This window comes from Thermobia domestica, chromosome 3 (genome assembly GCF_964235325.1).
Source record: "Thermobia domestica chromosome 3, izTheDome1.hap1.1, whole genome shotgun sequence".
NCBI classification, from domain to species: domain Eukaryota; kingdom Metazoa; phylum Arthropoda; class Insecta; order Zygentoma; family Lepismatidae; genus Thermobia; species Thermobia domestica.
Window position 1 is genome coordinate 312455438 of NC_137456.1, and position 21248 is coordinate 312476685.

General features: G+C 35.3%; 2 protein-coding genes across 2 annotated transcripts in view; one reads left to right on the top strand and one right to left on the bottom strand.

The window, feature by feature from the left end:
• Trpgamma (Transient receptor potential cation channel gamma) overlaps window positions 1-21248 on the bottom strand; it is a 1754629-nt gene that overhangs the window by 1609717 nt on the left and 123664 nt on the right. The window lies entirely within an intron of this gene.
• LOC145682287 (uncharacterized) overlaps window positions 1-21248 on the top strand; it is an 86246-nt gene that overhangs the window by 61541 nt on the left and 3457 nt on the right. Inside the window, exon 2 of the mRNA XM_081753865.1 lies at window positions 17617-17989. Coding sequence (XP_081609991.1) covers window positions 17617-17989 — 373 coding nt within the window. The remainder of the gene's footprint in view (window positions 1-17616; window positions 17990-21248) is intronic.

The window sequence follows — 21248 nt, forward strand, 5'->3', positions numbered from 1 at the left end:
TCATTTGGTGAGATTAAGGGACCATTTACCCTCTTCTGAGTTTGAGAAATAGATATTTTTTAGTTGACCGGATAGTAATATAGTAATAAAAAAAACATGAAATCTAACCTACACTAACCTAAGCTAATTTAAACTAACCAGAACTAACCTAAACTAACCTAATATTAGTAGAAATAAGTTAATTTTTATCATTTCTTTGAAAATTATGCTGGGCCCCTACATTAACATAATGTAACATAAACTAATGTAAACTAACCTAAACTAATCTAAATTCACCTAATCTAAGCTAAACTAACCTAATGTGAAGAGAAATGACCGAAATTGAAACACTTTTCAGAAACAATTGCTGGACCCCTTCTGCTAAGCATTGGCCGAATCTGGGTATCGAGGTATGTATTCGAGACAAGCACTTGCACACAGAAATTAACGCAAAACCTATGTGCACAGAAAGTATATACATACGAAATGAGATGTCGCTGTTGTCATTGTATTCGTTATTCCTTCAAAGGACTGCTTGATTAATTGATTAAATGGAATTTAACGTCTCTTTTGAATGCATAGAGTACACGAGACATTAGCGTTCTTCTTCTTTATGTGAGCTCCGAACTACATTGCTCACGGTCTCACAATACTTAAGGCGCATACACTAAACATATAGTCACAAGGTAACTCGCCCTGTCCGAATTGTTACAGCATGGGTTCTTTCATTGTGTGCATTAGTATTAATATTACACAGTAATAAAATACGTGTTTGTAGTGTTGCAACACTTGGTACGATTGTACTAAATTCAGCCCTTTTTGTCATTCATCGGCCCGTTGGTACCACGCTGGCATTTTCAGCCCCTTTTGGCAAAAAATTGGTACAATTCTACCCATTTCAGCACCTTTAACAAATACTTGTCACACTTTTAAAAGTGTCAGTAAGGCTTCCTAAGTTTACATCTCACGTTACTCATACTGGTGTTGGACTCTAAAAAATGCTGTTGAACATTCATTCTGTGACATTTCACCGCATAACGCTTACGAACTTTGTGTGGAAAATTCGTAATTCGCACTATGCCGAGAAACATATGACGCTAGATGGCCGTATCCGCGTTTCACATGAAGGAGACGAGGAAGAAGCAGTATGGTGGAAATTTTAGCTTGAAACATTAAAAACAAAAAGAAGCACAAAGAAGAAATATTATTCGTACAGTCTATTATCCTCCTTCGGTCGTGAAATAAGCGAGAATAAGGTGCAATAATTTATATTTTAATATATTATTATAATGTACTGTTTACACAAGAACTCGGAGATGATTGATTTGTTCCTCGTTTTATTTTTCACATATGGTCATAACACCGTTTTGGTCTATTGGTCACTTTGAAATAGAGGCGCGTTTGGTTTCCTTTCAATATATACCGAAGATGATAACTGTTTTCCCTTTTAATTTGCGGCCTCTGTTATACTTTCTACATGCGAGTAAAGTTTAATATACTTCTACGGTTGTTCGGGGTCCTCCTATTTGGATGATTTTAAAAAGTAATTTTTCTAAAAGAACAATTTCTTGATTTGGACTCTTGGAAGACGAATGGGGGGGGATTAAGTGTTCTAGAGCCTCGTATTACATTGGTATAAAATAATGAATTCAGCCGTTTTGTTTCAATTTGGTACTATTTTTCAGCCCACCCCAGAGCTAGAACTGTGGCAACACTGTTTGTCTGCCATTTTGTTCTTAAAATACTAATATGCTATTTTATTTCTGTTACATATTTGTTTTAGAAAGACAAAAGCCATTTGTATTAGAAAGAATGCGGGATGAAAATAAATCTTAGAAAGACAAAAGCCATGGTGATTGGAAAGAAAGAGACGGTATCAAAAATAGAAGTAGGAGGGGAGAAAATAGAACAGGTGATTAGTTTTCGATACCTGGTTAGTATTAACATATGCCAACATATTGGACCGAAATCCGGACGTTGACATACACAATTTTATCCACACATAACTCAATGTAGCCCTATTAATAACCATAATAGCATGGGGGCAATTTGAAGAGTTTTCTCATAACAAACTTAACCATTTAATTTTAGGTAGAGCAAATAATTAGTTAAGATGGATGGTTATAATTGTAGAAATAAAAGTAAAGATATCAGATCAGAAAGTTACCCAAAACTGGTGCTGTGGCCTTACGTTAAAATTTATAATAACTGTCATAATGAATTTTGAAGATAGGATAAGGATTAAACGAATTTTTGTGACAAGGTCGAATAATAAAGTGTGATATCAAACAGTAACCAGCATTGTACTCACCCAGACTTTGACGAGTGAAGATTTTTGAGATGTCGATCCTTCTGGTCAGATGGTCACTTCAAAACTCTCTCGAGTTCCCTACTCTTTTTGTCCACCTACCTTTTCTTCCTAGTTTTGGTAGCGTCTTTTCTTCCGCTTACCATTACATTTTTAGAATTACCTCATAACGTGAAGTAGGAAGTGTTATTATTTCCTTGATACATTGCTACATAACATAATTATATATTTCCTATTTAAAAGAATGTTTTAACTGGACATAGTTTTAAATTATTATGAGACTTCCTTAATTTCTTTGCACGTGTGAATGTCCTACAGCACCAGACTGGGAATTGAATTTTATTTACATTTAATATAAAAAGGTTTACAAAATATTGAAGCCAAAACCAATAAAATATTAATCGCCCTTCACCAAAATGCTTTAGTCATATTACAGTAGTATTCGTAATGATATGAAGTATGAACATGAAATAAAAGCAGGGATAGGAATGGAGAAAGAAGCATTTAAGAGGAAGAAAATACTATTTTGTAGGTCCTTGAATAGAGTTGAGAAAAAGACTCATAAAGTGCTTCGTGTTGAGTATTTTGCTGTATGGTCCAGAAACATGGATATTACGCAAAAATGATGAAAAATGACTGGAAGTTTTCGAAATGTAGATATGGAGGAGAATCAGAGAATTAGCTAGGTAGAGTGTAAAACGAATGAGAGGGTGTTAAAAATGGTAGAGGAGAAGAGAACAGTTTTAGATATTATTGAAATGAAGGGAAACTGGTTGGGACATTGGCTAAGAAGGACCTGTATTATGAGGAACGTTTCAGAGGGTATGGTGGCAGGAAAGAGAGGGAGGAGACGAATGAGACTATAATTAATGGGTGGTATTAAAACAGAAAATCGTACATGAAGACGAAGAGTTTAGCGGAAAACGGTGGGTCATGAAAGATTCTCAATTGCAACAAGTGACCTGAAATTAATGGCTGAATACCTGATGATCGTCATGACACAGGTGAGTTAATAGGCGCTAATATCACAGCGATGATTTAACGATAATTATATCTTTACATAACTGTCTATGTAAAACTAAGATTCCGTGATACTGGATTATGAAAGCTAGAGCAAAGAATTATGACAACTGGGTGTTAAACAAGCTAAACAGCCTTAGCACTTATTTTCATATAAAACCACAAGTCGACCCTCGACATAGTTTCGTCGTAACCTAGTACTATGTGCTATCTCCTAACTTATTCTGTGTTAACAATTACTATTGCGAGTTGTAGCAAGTTATATCGCTACAAGGTAATACCAGAAGATTACAAGAAGAAGAATATAAGCTGAGTGACATTATCAGGAAGCTACCGAAGATGTAGCCTGCCAAACCACACGGATATTATTCTCATTGTGTGCGTAGATTATTGTTATACTTCCTTCACACATATCAATTGGTCCTCCAGTAACACATATATACAGAGACACAACATACTACTTTAGATTACGTTAAAACACCTTAATTGAAGTTCATGTTCTAATTTACTTACTTTATGCATATAACTTATTGAAACATTAATGGCATTTAGCCGCAATTGTAGTCTTCATTTGTGATACAACGTTTCGTATTTAAGTATGTTTATAACCGTACTCAAAACGTTTTAAATGAGCATACACAAGGATAATTAAAGTAGTATTTCTGATATTGGTGTGTACAAAAGCAAAAAAGGCATTTTTTTTCATATCGCTATACACAGAGGCAATTGAACCGAGAACTTTCAATATGAGAGTGTACAAAGGTAATTAAAGCAGTACTTTTCATATGAGTGTGCAGAAAGATAATAAATGCTAAATTTTTCATATGGGTGTGGACTAAGGTGTGTGGACTAAAACAGATATTTTAATATAAGTCTACATTAAGGAAACTAAACACTACTTCTATATGAGCGTATAAAAAGAGAAAAATAATACTTTTGATATGGATGCGTAAAAAAGTATAAAAGCACAATATTTTTTTATATGGATGTGCACAAAGGTTAAAAGCAGAACATTTTATATGGGTCTACACAAAAATAATAAACATAAGAATTTTTCATATGGGTGTGCACATAGATGCTAAAACCGGGAACTTTTAGTGTGAGTGCGTACAAAGGTAATAAAAACAAGATTTTCAATATCGGTGTTCACAAAGATATGTGAATTAAAACTGTTAAAAATTAGTTCGTTTTGGTGACTGATTTTATATATTTTGATATGCTGTTTTGAAAAATCACATCATTTTTACTCATCAATTAAATTGTGCACAAAAAAACTAAATTAAAAATTGAAAAAGAACCGCAATTTGACGAGTACATTTGTAGTTGTATATTTTTTAAAGAATAAGTTTAATTTATTGGATACCTGAACATTCTTTTAAATAATAATTAGTTCTTACTTAATGACTGGGACAAATACACAAAGTGGAACCATTTTGGATTCGCGGAAAGTTAAAATAAGGCTGAGCGGGTGGAGTGGACCGAGTAGAATAAAGCAAGCCATATTCTCATTAACAATGACTAGGTGTGTGTGTTACCTAGATCCATTTTTGAGAGAAATCCCTCTCCTACCTACACACGCAATTACGGCGTGTTCATCACTTGATATACATTGGGGATGGCCAAAATTTTCCGGAATCCGGATTCCGGAAAGTGAAAATCCTGGAATTGGACATCCCTGATACCTATATATATATATATATATATATATATATATATATATATATATATATATATATATATATATATATATATACAGGGTTTTCATGAAGTATGGACGGATTTAATTCGCTTATAATTTACATAAAAATGCTCATATTGAAATCAAATAAAGTGCAAACGGTAGCGGAAGGATTAAATTTTTACCTGTAATCTGCACAAGCTCAGTTCATTCACCGCCACACCTCCAACTGGGCGCCACTAGGAATCGTCTTCTGTGGGCTGTTGATGATGCTTTCCCTTACCCTGCTCACTGTTGCAGGCGATGTTGGCGGCCTCCCACTTCGAGGACGGTCCAGGACGCTTCCTGTCTCCAAGAACTTAGCATGCCACTTTCGGATTGCACTCTCAGTCGGTGCCGGCTTTTTGAACTCTTTGGTGAACTTTCGACACACTAGAATTGGTGATTTTAGCTCTGCGTACCACAGAACACATTGCGCTTTCTCTTTCACCGACGCCATCTTTGATACGGTAACAGTGCTGCCAACTAAAATTTTAATCCTTCCGCTACCGTTTGCACTTTATTTGATTTCATTATGAACGTTTTTATGAAAATTATAAGCAAATTAAATCAGTCCAGACTTTATGAAAACCCTGTGTATATATATATATATATATATATATATATATATATATATATATATATATATATATATATATAAACATTGTAAAATACCTTAATTTACTTAACTAACCCTTCTCATTCTTTCACCTTTGGTTTCCATGCCTCAAAACGCGTTCACGTGTATTAGCCCAAGTCATTACATATTTTCAACTTCTTTTTTCAAATGTTGTATATACCTAATGAAGGAAACTTCAATTTCAATTAGAAAATTTGCATAATGCCATACAGTACATTTTTTCGGAATTTTTCAATCTTTTTCTTCTTCGCCGAAACTTATATTCCTATACTTCCGAGAATGCAAGTCATCACATTTCAAAAGCCAGCAATAGTCTGTAAGCATTTGTTTGTCCAGTGTCCTTCATATCATTCTTCCATTACTTTGGGGTCTTGACGAAATCTCTCACCCTCTTCTTCACTGACAGCCCCACTGAAGTTTTCTGAAAAATAATCTGAAGTGAGAGAACAGGAAATGAACTTTAAGGGTCATTGAACAACATAAGTTTCTGAAGTTTGCGAGCATGGTTGTATAATTTCTTCATAATTGAGACCCTTTGCATTTCCAAGTAATTTAGTTTTTACTTCCTTGAAACTTGTCCAAGCATCCTTTTCAAATTCAGTCATTGTAACCTCAAACGTTCCATCCTTTCGGATGTTGAGATCAACAAAATACCTACTTTAATTCTCGCGTACCGGGGCACCGAATTTGCTCACAGTCAACCAAAAACAACAACGTGTCGACGATTCAGAGCAATGTTTGGAGTGGTTTCAACACAATTAAAATGATTTTTTCATGAGGTATGTAACAATTCATAAAACATGGATCCACCATTACACTCCAGAGTCAAACCGACAGTCAGAAGCCGGTAAAAGCCGCCCAAAGCAACAAAAAAGGCAAATGTCAGCTGGTAACGTTCTGGCCTCCATATTTTGGGATGCGTACAGTATTTTATTCATCGATTACCATAAGTAGATCGTGACAGTGACAAAATTGCTCGATTTGCATTTTAAATTGTTTCTCCATCCATCGAACTCTCCGCATCTGGATAGCTACTACCTGTTTCCATACCGAAAAGGAATGCTCCAGGGAAAGAGATTTGGCTCCAATAAAGAAGTGATTGCCGAAATTGAAGCGTATTTTGAAACAATAGGCAAATCGTTCTACAAAAAAGGAATTGAAATGTTAGAAAAAGCATTGGAATGAATGTATCACTCTTGAAAGAGACCATATTGATGAATAAAGTCGAATTTTGCCTAAAAGTTGTTGTTTAATTAATGATCCTACGAATTTATTGAGTTATGTGATATCATGTTCTAAAACGCATCTTTATTTTCTTTATCCAATGTTGTGTCCTGCTCTGCTAACCTATTCGCACAGAAAGCACGGGTACTTCACCTTGAAGTCCTAGAACCACTATAAACGCTATAAGTTTACAATCACCGCACACACTCGATTTACAGTCATTATTGTTTATTTTAGTGTGAACGTACTGCATATTTTCATGGCATTCCCTCCAGTAAACAGTATGTTCAACAGGAAAAGACGAAAACTTATTTTCATGCTTTGCGACTTCTCTTTGACGCATCAATAAAAAGTCTACACCCTTTAGATCATGGTCAATGTTAAACAGCCACATTAATCCACGAGTATTGTGGAAAAAACTAAATTAACACTGTCGGAAAGAAAATCCTAGAAATTAATTTTCTCTGTTTCTCTACCAGTAGTATATGTTGTATTTGTAACTAGCGATCTTTATCTTTAAGTTCGAATCTTAACAGTTCGGTTGCATCTTTTGTCAGATGAATGTTTGTGACTAAGTCTTCCCGGTATCGATTTAGCATTTTATGGTTATAAACCATTAAAACATTTGACAAATTATGTACAAGTATTTCAGAATCATCTTGTAAATGATGCTCAGAAATTAAAATAAAATACGAATTGCTTCTGGTTCTTTTGATAAAAAAAAGCTAGAGATTCTATTGACAACTGATTTAAAATATATTTATTTAGAAAAAAGTTAGAAATCAGGTTGAATGCTTGCATTCAAAGAAATACGAGCTATTACATTGCAGTAACATCAGTAAAAGATGTGAAAGAATCTAACATACAGTCTCTCTAAATGTGCTAAATTGACCAGAAAATCTATTGCGTTTCTCAAAGCTTTCAGTTCATGGATTTCCCATTTTCAGATACAAAGGAAGAAGACCCCCCAATGTCTTATAAAGAACATTCTCCTCTCTTTTCTCCCTTTTTCGAACACGGAAGATGGCCTTCATTTCTCTTCGCTGTTCACTTTGCTTTTCATAGTTCCAGGAAATAAATATAATCTTTCTGCTAAGTTGTCCGTTGAGGATATTTTTTTTTAAGTATTCAATCAATTTCGTAGTTCCTGAGAAATCTTAAACCTTTCTGGCAGTTTGACTCCGCAAGATATATCCATACTCTTCCCTTGTTTATTCTGGAAATAAGCTCAGTGGTAATTAATTAAAAATGTCAATAAAACGAATTTTAATTATGGAAAGAGTGTTTTCTCTTTCAGGGATTCGAATACTGTGTATTCGCCAAATTTTAACGAAGTTTAAAATTAAACATGTTTAAGTACTCGTAATTGGGTTTAGGGCCGCAGTGAATCAATGGTAAAGCGTTCACCTTTTGAGCGTGAGGTTCCTAGTTCGAACCCACCTCATGCCAAGTGAGGTTTGTGGTAAATAAACACGTGTGCGTGGGTTTTCTCGGGATTCTCCTGTTTGCTCCTTTTCCTTAATTCATTATTTTTATTCATTCTCGTCATCACCGTTTCATTTAGCTTACACGACATACACTTTTGACGTAAAACTGAATGATTTTATTTCCATAATTGGATTTGCTCACGTTTCTTTTTCCCATGCTCTTCTTGTTGGTTACAGTGGCGTAGCGCGAGTGTCTTGATGAACGAGATTCTAGGTTTGATTCGCACGGGGAGCAGTGCTGCCCACGAGACAAGAAACTTATCGTCTCGTCTCGGTTCTGGTCTCAAACAGCGACAAGTACATTCTTAAATCCTAGACGAGACTAGAAAGATTCGTCGCCAGCAAAGTTCACTAAAGTCTTAGATCTCACACATTGCTCTAGTATTTTAACAAAAGAGACACTGACCAAAGCTTAAAACTTTACTTTATTTTAAATTATAATTTGTAACTGTTTCGGATATCTATCATATCTAGCATATCCATGAATAGTCTTACTATTGCTCTAGTACTACAAGATTCATACTATAAAAACTATAAAGTGATAAAATGAAGGCACAAACACAATAAAGGGTACCTATCAACGTTGAAAGATACGCAAATGATTGTGCAATGCTTCAATAAAATATAGTTTAAATGTTGTTATATGAACGTGTGAAAGTTACAGTATGGTGTAAGATAGTATGTAAACAACTGGACAGGTGAAACTTGGAGTGCTCAAAGACACTATATCTACAATTGGATTGGCAAAAGTTACGATGGTATAATGCGCTTTGTACACAACTGGACAACTGAAAGTTAGAGTGGTGTAAGGCAGTTCGTAAACAATTGGAGAGGTGAAAGTTACAGTGATGTAAAGCAAACATTTGGACAGATGAAAGTTACAAAAGTGTAAAGTAGTAGTAAGGGGAACAGATGATCGAACTTTTCGCGAAACCTGGAGTGTGGCGCAAGGTGCCCAGGTCATGAGCAATTACAACCCACTCTACATTTTGCCAGGAGTATATAGGATCACCCAGCTTAAATTTTGCAAATTCAGAAATCTAGAAATTAGGTGTGGTAGCCTAGGACCACGGTATGTACATCTTTAAGTATTGGGGTTCTCGTTCCTTTTCATAGGTAAAAAATGTCAAATGTGTAAATGTTGGAAATGATTGACCCACTTTATTCACTTTGATAAGGATTTTACACATTATATAGGTGTGTACAGAGTTCATTGCATTTATAATACATGTATATTTAATGCTTTCTTTTTAAATACGGCTCTTTGATACGGCTTTATTACCTTACACGATTAAATGAATGAGTACAGGGTTTACTAATTTTCGTAAGACACAGATATCTTAGTGCACCAATCTTAAATTTTGGGAGAGGTACATTCCTTCACCATTAAATTTTGGGAATTGTCAAATCAATAATTGGTAATTGTTCATAGAATATACATCATTGTAAAAAAATTGGGTGGTTTAGTTTATCTCATTTTTGGTTAATCATTGTCAAATATTAATATGGTCGCTTTATTGACCTATAATAAGATTTTATTATCTTATATATTGGTCCATGGCATTGATACATTGATACGTTCCTCTTAAACTTTGGTTGGATCACTCTACTTAAAATTGAGAATTGTCAAAATGAAATTACGTAATATACATTCCTTTACATTCATTGGTCTTGATTATTCCCGCCTACGAGTAAAAGAGATACCAAAATATAAACGTAAGCAATACATTTGACCATGTGGAAGATGTTATTGACCTTGAAGAGGTTTAACATGCTATATGAATATGTGGTAGTTTGCACGATACATTTCCTTTAATGCTATTTTTAAAATTTGGTGCGGTACATAGGACCACTTCTTAAGTTTGTGAGTTATGGAATAACACGTTTCTAGACCACAGCTGGTTTTTCTTATTGCTTTCTTTCGTGAACGATTGCCGGAGGTTATTGACCTACTTGAGACCTAATGACAACATATAATTATATGGTTAAGTACGTGGATCATCTTGAGACTTAGTTATATCACTTCATGCACTTTAGGGGAGATACGTAGAACCATTCTTTACATTTGAGAATTGTGATAAACAAAATTTTAGTATGAGGCGCGAATTTTGAATGATGTGCTTAACGTTCAATACTCGATTGATATCAAACAATACTTTGAGCTTTAGTCACAACTTATAGTCTAAGATATTTGGTGGAAAGTGATCTTTACTGAAATCTGATTGGTTGATTTTACCTAGAGCTTTAAATTATGGACTCGAAATTTGATAGGTAACCTTATTGAATCTTAGAGTTGTAGTTATGACTCATAGTCTAAAGGCAATATTTCAACACATGATACCTGATATGCTACAACACTCAAATTTAGTCACAACTCACTGTCTAAGGTGATGAATCTGATTGGTTAGTAACTGAAAAAGTTATTGTTGATTCAATTTGATTAACTGATCACTATCTTTCATGCAATATTATTGGTTGATGACTTTCAAATCTTGTGATTAACTGATCACTATCTTTCATGCCTTCTGATTGATTGATACTCTTAAATCTTTGTTGCATACGGTGTTAAGTATTGCTTATCATTTATTGATTACTGTTTAAATATTTATTTAAAAATCTTGGTTTCTAAAATTTATAATTTCGAAATTTTTATTTGAAAATTTGTTTCAATTATTTTGTTTGAAATTTTTAATTTGAAAATTGTTTGAAAATTTTTTCGTTTCAAAACTTTGTTTCGAAATTTTTGTTTGAAAATTTAATTTCAAAATGCTTAATTTGAAAATTTTTTTCAGAATTTTTTATTTGAAATTTTTAGTTTAAAACTTTTTCGTTCCAAAGTTTTGTTTGAGATTTTTTCGAAAAAAATGTCGTTTTAGAATTTAAGTTCAAAATTTTGTTTGAAAAATTTTTGATTCAAAATTCTTGTTTGATATTTTTTTTTAAAAAAATGTAAATTCTTTCACTCGTTGGTAAAGAACCGTTTCGAAAAGAATCGGACCTGTTTAGAACAAAATATCTGGCAACACTGCCTTTTCATGATGCAATAGTATATGTCAGAACATGATATCTTCTATTAGTTGTACTTAAAATGAAAAACACAAATCACTGAAATTGATTATTTTATTACATTGCGCTAGTTAACCACATACATCCATACCAGGTAAAGGATCTGGACATTGTTGATAGAAGACAATTCGTACAATTTCTTTTGTACTTCTTGCACTAGATTGTATTTAGAGTATAATTTTAATTCCAATTGAAGTTTTCTAAGGTCTATTGCAATATCGATAGGTGGAAACTAATGTCCATATGATCACAAATAAACTGTTGATCAATACAGGTATGCGCCCATGAACGTTGATGACAACCATCACACCATCTATATACATGTTGTACAATATGCATAACATATTTTTCAAAATAGTACATTTTCGGGAATACACTTGTTTTGTTGCACACTTCAACGGAATGTTTTACACACTGGTGATGAATTTGTTCCATTCCGATTGCATTAGATACATGATGTTGCGTGTTACATGTACCGTACTTTTTTATGTAACAGCACGATTTTTCCTCAAGGACTGTACGTAGCACCACTTCATGATTTGATTATAATTATTTGACTATGGTCACATTTATCTCATCATGTAAACAATCGTTCATTTGGTCGATTCGTGTGATAATATTTTTACTCTTCAAAGTTACGTTGTACACCAAATTGTTCTGCTTTGTCCAATCGAATACGTTGTAGCACTGACGTTGTAGCACTGATACCAATCATCAATGTTTTGTTTTAAATATATTTATCGGATAATAGCTGGCGAAGAAGAATTCTTTATAGTTAGAAGTACACATCGTTCCACCTAGAACGCACATGTTATAATGATTTCACCACTGATCATAGGTTTATTGCTTACATGCTGACATGTCTTTAGGATGGAATTTGCTAACGTTCGAATTGATGACTTCATCACAAGTCTTTTGCTGATGTCATGCTGACACAGAATTTGCTGACCAAACCAAATTCACAGATCAGACTGTGCACTAAGCTCGAATTGGTGTCTCCGACCCAAGCATCCTTTGTAGCATACAGATACAGATCCGGTGTTTAAGAAACGTAATATTTCTTCTTGTAACTCTTTCAAAGCCTTGACTGGAAGACCCATAGGAAAACGACCATTAGGAAGACCTAGGCGCAGATGGGAGGATAATATTAAGATTGATCTCGCAGAGATAGGAATACAAAGTAGAAACTGGATGCAATTAGCTAAGGATAGAAGTCAGTGGAAAGCTTTTGTGAACGCGGCACTGAACCTGCGGGTTCCATAGGCCATAGAGTTAGTTAGTTAGTTAGTTAGTTAATAGTTCTTCTTGTTTTATAATTTCCATGGGTAAATATCTTGCTGGTAAAATTATATTTTTATCATTTCCAAGCTTCATTGCGATACTTAATCCAAACTTTATAGGGATCATTTGGCTAGACAAGATTCTATAAGGTAAATTCTGTTGTAAATCGATGATCTTGGCAAACGATTTAATCACATCACGTGCGTTTAGAAACTGGAGAAGTAGAAATGACGTTATCATGAATACTATCTTGAACGATACTTATATATAAGAGGATATGATGCAAAACTGATGACATTGCATTACCATCTTCTGACGTGTCATACTGCAACACGATAAAACAGTGTTGCCAGATGTTTTTTGTTCTAAACAGGTATCTGAATCTTTTCAAAACGGTTCTTTAGCAATGAATGCTAAAAGTAACAAACAAAAAAATCCAAACAAATTTCGAAACAAAAATTTTAAAACAAAATTTTCAAACTAAACATATCAAACAAAAAATTTTGAAACTAAAACTTTTTCAAACTAGAAATCTTGAAACGAAAAATTTTGAAACTAAAAATTTTCGAACAAAAATTTCAAATAAAAATTCTGAAACAAAAAATTCAAACAATTTAGAAACAAAATTTAAACAAAGATTTGAAACTAAAATTTCGAATCTATAAATTTTTCAAACAAAGATTTTTAAATAAATATTTAAACAGTAATCGATAAATGTTAAGCAAAACTTTTAAACTATATGCAAAAAAGATATGAAAGTCACTAACCAATCAGATTACTTGAAAGATAGTGATCAGCCAATCACAAAGATTTGAAAGTCATCAACCAATAAGATTGCATGAAAGATAGTGATTAGTTAATCAAACTGAATCAACAATAACTCTTTCAGTTATTAACCAATCAGATTCATCACCTTAGACAGTGAGTTGTGACTAAATTTGAGTATTGTAGCATATCAGGTATCATGTGTTGAAATATTGCCTTTGGACTATGAGTCATAACTACAACTCTAAGATTCCGTAACTCAGAAACTTAAGAAGTAGTCCTATTTACCGCAACAAATTTTGAAAAATAACATTAAAGGAAATGTATCGTTGCAAACTACCACAAATTCATAAAGCATGTTAAACCTATTCAAGGTCAACAACATCTTCCACATGGTCAAACGTATTGCTTAATTTTATATTTTGGTATCTCTTTTACCCATAGGCGGGAATAATCAAGACCAATGAATGTACAAGAATGTAAATTACGTAATGTCATTTTGACAATTCTCAATTTTAAGTAGAGTGATCCAACCAAAGTTTAAGAGGAATGTATCAATGTCATGGACCAATATATAAGATAATAAAATCTTATCATAGGTCAATAACGAGACCATATTAATATTTGACAATGATTAACCAAAAATGAGATAAACTGAACCACCCATTTTTTTTTACAATGATGCATAATCATATTCTATGAACAATTACCAATTATTGATTTGACAATTTCCAAAATTTAATGGTGAAGGAATGCACCTCTCCAAAAATTTATGATTGGTGCACTAATATACCTGTATCTTTCGAAAAGTAATAAACCCTGTACTCATTCATTTTATCACATAAGATAATAAAGCCGTATCAAAGAACCGTATTTAAAAAGGAAGCATTAAAGTGTACATGTATTATAAAGGCAATGAACCCCTGTACACACCCATATAATGTGTCAAATCCTTATCAAAGTGAATAAAGTGGGTCAATCACTTCCAACATTTACACATTTGACATTTTTTTTTTTTTTTACCTATGAAAGTGAACGAAATAAACCAGCAAAATTTATAATGGTATTTATTAGAGCTCTATACTATTACAGCAAATGTTTAAATTGAGTAATTTCCAAAATTTAAGTGGTCGGCCAATGAACCCCTCATAAATTTTCATTGCATATATATCTTAAGAAAGAGAATAGACCTCTGTATACGTCCATATAACCATATAAAATATTAAGACCTTATCAAAGGGAATAAATTGGGTCAATAACCGAACACAAGGTCTCACTATTTCTTTTAATTTTATTTATTTATTTATTTATTGCAATTTTTTAATCCTAAAAGGGAACGAGATGGACCACAGAAATATATAGTGACATATATTAAGAACATATACTATTATACCGAATTTTTAAATTGGACAATTTCCTAAATTTAACGAGCCAGCCAATATACTCCTCCCAAATTTTAAGAAGAGTGAACCAATGTATTCATGTGTTATAAAAGAGAATGGACACATGTATACACTCATATAATCATATAAATTAATAGGACCCCATCAAAGGGAATAAATTAGGTCAAAAACCGAATATGTGGTAGAACGTATTGCTTACGTTTATATTTTAGCAAGTTTTTTTTTATCCATGAAAGTGAACGAGATGGACCACCAAAATTTATAGTAACACATAACAGGTTCCTGTACTATTATACCAAGTTTCTAAATTGGACAATTTCCAAAATTTAAGGAGTGAGTCAAGGTACTCCTCCCAATTTTTTTTTTAAAGAGGTGCATCAATTTACCCATGTCTTATGAAAGGAAATGGGCCCCTGTACATGCCCATATAACCATATAAGGTTATAACACCTTATCAAAGGTTACAATTAGGTCAGAAACTTCCGAAATTTGAATTTTTGGCAATTTTTACCCATGAAATGGAACGAAATAGACCCCCAATATATAAAGAAGTATATACCGCGGTCCTAGGCTACCATACCAAATTTTTAGATTTGGCAACTTCCAAAATGTAAGATGGGTTGTCTTATGTACCGTAGGTCATTGACCTGGGCGCCCAGCGCCACACTCCAGGGGGCACCAAAAGTTCGATCAGCTGTTCTTACTACAAAAGCACTTGGTAAACAATTGGACAGGAGGAAGTTAGAGTGATGTACATGTCTTTATCATCAATTAACCAAATGAAAGTTGCAGTGATGTATGGCACTTTGTGATCAATTTGACAGATGATAGTTATAGTGGTGTCAACTTACTTTGTCAACAATTGGACAGGTGAAAGGTACAGTGATGTACGACACCTTTTCAAGGAGAAAGCTCCTTAGATAGAAAAAAAAAACATTGTAGAAAATTGAATGTGTTAACAGCAAATGTGAAGTAAGTCAGAACTTCACTGTGAAAGATGACAGATTTCAACAGATGACTTTAAACTTTCTATTGATAAAGGAAATAACTGTTTTGTTTATCAGAAAAGTGGTGTTAGTCAGACAAGAATGTATGATTTACACCATATTAACTTTCATCCGACCATATCACACCATTCGTGAAAGGCGCGGACGGGTTACGACCACTTCTAGATTAAACTAAACATCCTTGTATTTGCTGGTGTGAATGAGGAAGATCCAGGAAAGACACACTCAGGATGACTGGTCTGAAAAATAAACTTTTTACATTTTTTGGATCGAGTGTTCCCAGTGGGAAACGAACACGGGACCGCTCGCAAAATTTCTCATCTCATCTAGTCTCGTATGCAGTACTAAGTAGAAGACATCGAATGCACTCGAGTGGTTCAAATTGTTACGTGTCGTAACTTTATAAAAAAAATAAATAACGAGAATAGTATTAGAGTTGCGACTTAGTTTTCTTTTGTTTAAGGGTTAATCAGCGCCGCCAAGTGGTTGGTTGAAGAACTATACCATCATGTATGTGATAGATGTGTAAGGCCGCTTCATACTGAAGTTGGTGATAGCAAGGGTAAAATATCTATATAGTGTTGAATTGGATACTAACGAAATCCACATTATTGCGACGAGTTTGAGCATATTCTGTAATGAGTTGTGATATTTCGCTCTTTTATTAATAGAAATTTGATTAAACTTTGATATTAGCTTGTTCTACGAATTAATACTAAATAGGAAAAAAAATGGATTTCTGTGACTCTGTGGACGTATAAATGGAAGCTATAAGCCTCATTAGAAGCATATGTTTGTGGTGCATATAGACTCCAGTGTTCAAGATTTGTTAAGTTTTGTACATTTGTTGGTTATTTGATTCCTATAAAGGATATAATCGTTCATAAGAGCTTGTCATTTAACCCGAGTGAAGAGCTTAGTGATATATTTATTAATGATCATTTTTTTTTCCTGTGATTTCACGGCAAGTAAGTAATTTTCCAGGTGAAAGAAAGCTTTATGTCGAATGGTCTCTGCAATTTTCTGGTGAAATTAGTGAACTATTGTTTCTCTCTCTCTCTTCTTCAATTTCACAAGTTAATCAAACAAAGCGTGGGGTGATTTCTCGGCTGGGATCACCTTACCCTATGCGACTGTCCATGCTTACTTCGGTAGGGTCACATGAGCACAGCGTAACACAAAATCACCAACTTCAGTATGTAATTGAAGTTGAGCAGAGAGCTGTGTATAGTTGTGTGTGAAGTGGAAGACATTTTTTTGTGTAAGTAATGGAACTTACATTTTTCTCTCTCAAAAACTATTTAAATCGAATAACTGGTTTAGTGAAAGGTAATTCAGAGGACATTTATTATGAGAGGCATTATAAGTAATAGAAGAGAGAAACGGTATTTATCTATTTGTAGTTATATAGCGATAACCAGTCTCTTTTTCTCTGTGGAAAGTGTGCGTGGTTCGAACTGGAGTGATATGAATTCAAGTCAGAGCACCGTACCAGTTCAATTGTGTTTAAATCATTTCGAGAATGGAGACCATGGTCGGTTTAGAGATAAAAATCCTTTTCTAGAAAGAAATAATAGAACTTCTTCATCTTCTGAACATTCCTCGGAGTTACGTACTTTTTCTTTTTTAAATGAAAGCGATAGTGAATAGGAATCAGCTTCTAATGTTTGTGTTCACACTGAAAGAAATAACAGGTGTATTACGTCATTATCTGGGCAGAGCGAGTTGTTGGTTGAGCAAGGTCATGGACACGAAGGAAGGAGTGATAAGCCTGCTGTTGGAGCCGAGTCTGTTGGACAGTGCGTGACGAATCCATTTAAGTTAGTGAGTGAGGGTGAGAAAAAGGAAGAAAATCGTGGGTTTGGTGAAAAGTGGAAAGTGAATGCGTTTATGCCCTATAGTGTTAATATGGACAAAATTACAATTATGGCAGCTAATCAGAACTTCTTACATCAAGTGGATAGTATTCCCCATTGTGATGGAATGGACGATATGGTTACCTTTAAGTTCCTGTTGGCGGTGTATCGGATAATTCAGACTGGACAATACCCGAAGGAGGCAGTTTTTGTTAGTTCCTTGGGACGGACATCAGGTATGTTTTATAATGAATTTAGTAAACAAATGTTGCTTACTAATGATTGGAGTGTTATATGCAAATCTCTGTTTGATCGTTTTGTGACTCCATTAGGTAAACAACAAATTTTACGTCTTTATGTTCATTGTTTACAAGAGCCTAACGAAAATGTTATGGAGTATGTACAAAAGGTTATCGATAGTTATGTCGTTTGTACCGGAAGGACAGATCGAACAGCGATCCTTACGAATATAATGGAGGGTATGATACCCGCTCTTAAGTATGAATTGTTTAAATACGATACTCCAAATGACTTAGATACATTAATGAATGAAGTGCGAAAGTATGAAATACATTCCAGAAACCAACTTGTATACAATAGTATAATTAGGAATCAAACAGTGGCGGAGCAGAGGGAAGTCAATCCTAGCTTTCGCTCTAGTGTTACGTATAGTTCAGTTCCAGATCTAAACAAACTTATTGGTAGTTTTGCTAGGGTTAATATCTCTTCAAAAGAAAGGGTTAGGCCCGCTACTTCGAAGCCAAGGAGCCGGGTGCGATCCCAGCTAGACCGAGACTCTAGAAGTAATTCCAAAAGGGGTGCTCAAATGTTATTGGGTACGAATAAACAGTGTAATAATAAGGATTTAGTAGCTTCTTTCGTTGAAGTATTTATACTAGGACAGCGTATTATTGGGGGGATAGATAGCTGCTCATCGGTGAGCTTACTCAATAAAGAATGTTTTGAGGAGTGGAACCAGAAACAAAGAAATCCTGTTAAGGTTCTGAAGGAGATGTTTACAGGTGTTGGAATTTCTGGTAAGGCATTGACTCTTACGTCGTGTGTTTATATACCTTTAAAATTCAGCAATAAAGTTTATCGGCTGAAGTTCTTTTTGGTGGACCGACTAGAGCCGAAGTTTATTATTGGTATCGGTGAACTGAAATACTTGAATGCTCGTTTGGATTTAACATCAGATACGTTGTATTTAGGTCAAGAAGGCATTTCGGTGCCAATCATATATAAACCTTTTCGTGAAAAATCGGTGGGTAATTTGCAGTCAACAAGTAGCAGTGCCGTAGGAGTTAAAAACCGAACTGACAATGGTGCATCCAACTCCCAGTTTTTAGCTAGAATATTTATGAAAATTCCGGATGTTGGCTTGGATGATTTCAGAGTCACCGAACGGTGTGCTCCGTCAGTGTCATTGAGTGACGTCATGATGTCCAGTCCAGACATTAATAAGTCGACGTCGGAGTCGCCAGTGTCGGACTTAGAAGGTGAAGTGAAGTCGCGTTTTCGGGATAAGATTTTTAAGCACATAGAGTCTAGAGACATCAGAGGCGAGGGGCGTCGTGGTGTGCAGACCACTAATGCCAAGCGTCGTTCAGCGTCGGCGTCGAGGTGGAAGCAGCGTCGAAGTGGTAATAATCAGGCAGTTGTTTACAAGGATCAGCAAAGTAAATTGGAGTCGTTTTGGCCGGAGCATTCGATGGTTTTTCAGTCAAGGCAGTGGCGTCGAGATAGCCCCGAGGGAGCGTCGCCGTCGTGGGATCGTCGTATAAAATGTGCCCAGACGTTAGTGACTCGTCCATTAGGTGAAAAGAAGATGTTTAGAGGATCAGAACAGAGTCAGGTAGGTAGTCCGAAGAGGCGTCGGAGAGGTTTCAGCCCTAGGGGAACATCAGCGTCGGCGTCGGTGGATAATAATAATATGAGTGAGTTTAGCATCCAAACCAGGGACAGTGATCTTGGACTATCGATGGATTTAGGGTGTAGTAAGGATCATCGGTTGATTTCAGAGCGTCGGTTTGGCCGTTCATCGAGAGAGGCGTCGGCGTCATTAATCCAAGATCTTCGAGATGATTACTGCGGTGTGGTAACAGGAAATAAATCAAGTAATAAGACTATGTCTCTTCCCCAGAGGTTATATGGAAGAGGGTGGAGGCGTAGGCGTCGAGACGGTATGAGTAATGATTTAGCGTCGGCGTCTAAAATTAGTGAAAACGAAATTTTGAATAGAGACTTCGAATTTTCTGATGAGGTTGTTTATGAACTTTGTTAAGACATAGCAAACTTAATGCACCTAGTGATTCAGCGTCTAAGAGGGCGTCTAGTGATAATAGTGTTATGGTTTTTCCTTCTGAGCAAGGAAGGAATGATAAAAGTTTTCGGTCAGCTGGTTCATTGAGGAGACCAGGGCAGTCGTCGGAAGTGTTTGGTTGGGAAATTGTCTATGATTCGTCAGAAGTAACTTCGCCGTCGGTATCCAATTCTGTCACCAGTGTTGCCAACCTACGGAGGGAGGACATTCACGAGAGTGGTTTCCGAAATCCAATTGTACATTGGACACCAATTGAAACTGTTTGTAGGAACTTAAACCAAGGTCGATGTGAGGCGTCGCCGTCGGGCTATGCACGTGTTCCCAGTGTTACATCCCAGGACCAGGATGTTAATGGAAGGAATTTTTATCCTTTAAGTGCACCTCAGTCCATGGGAATGAGTGGGATGGTCATGGAACAGCGTCGGTGTGAATCGTCGTCGTCGAAGGCTACGCGAGATTTCAGGGTTTCCATCCTAGACAGTGCGGATAATAGCCTCGTAGATGAGATACGGAAGAAGACTACAGATGTACAGCCCATAGAGAAGTGTGGTCAACTACATTTGAGCCAGAGTTGTCCAGTGGCGTCGGTGGAGGATACCTGCAGTGTATCCAACTCAGAATTAGTGGAACTTAATCGTATAGCTATACCAGAGAAGAAATCGAGTGACTTTTTGCAAGAGACGTCGGAACAGGGAGAGTGGAGACGTGGTGCAATTGAAATGACAGTGCAGACTTCTCCGAATCTCAGTGAGGGGGCCTATAATATTATGTTGGGCCGAAATAAGAATTTTGGGTCCCATAGGAAATCCAATAATATGGATGGCCTACTGGTGTCATCATTGGAACATAAGGTGTTAGAGGTTTCACCGGTTCGTGGGCAAGAGTCTTTGAAGTCTACAGACTTAGATCAACTAGAAAGGAACTGGCGAGAATCTAAGATGAGTGGAGATTCAACTTTGTCATACCAGGTGGCTGGATTAGCGGAAAGTGGTCAGCCATTGGAGTCTTCGTGTGATCATCGGACATTGAAAGGTGTTCCATTACCCATTGATTGTCCTATCAGTATGGGTTCATTTCATGATTCAGGTTTGGGAAGTGCTAATCGGAATAGTTTAAACTATTTTATAGCTGGTCCTGTTGAGATCAGTTGTGTGTCTGGAGGGAGTCAATCA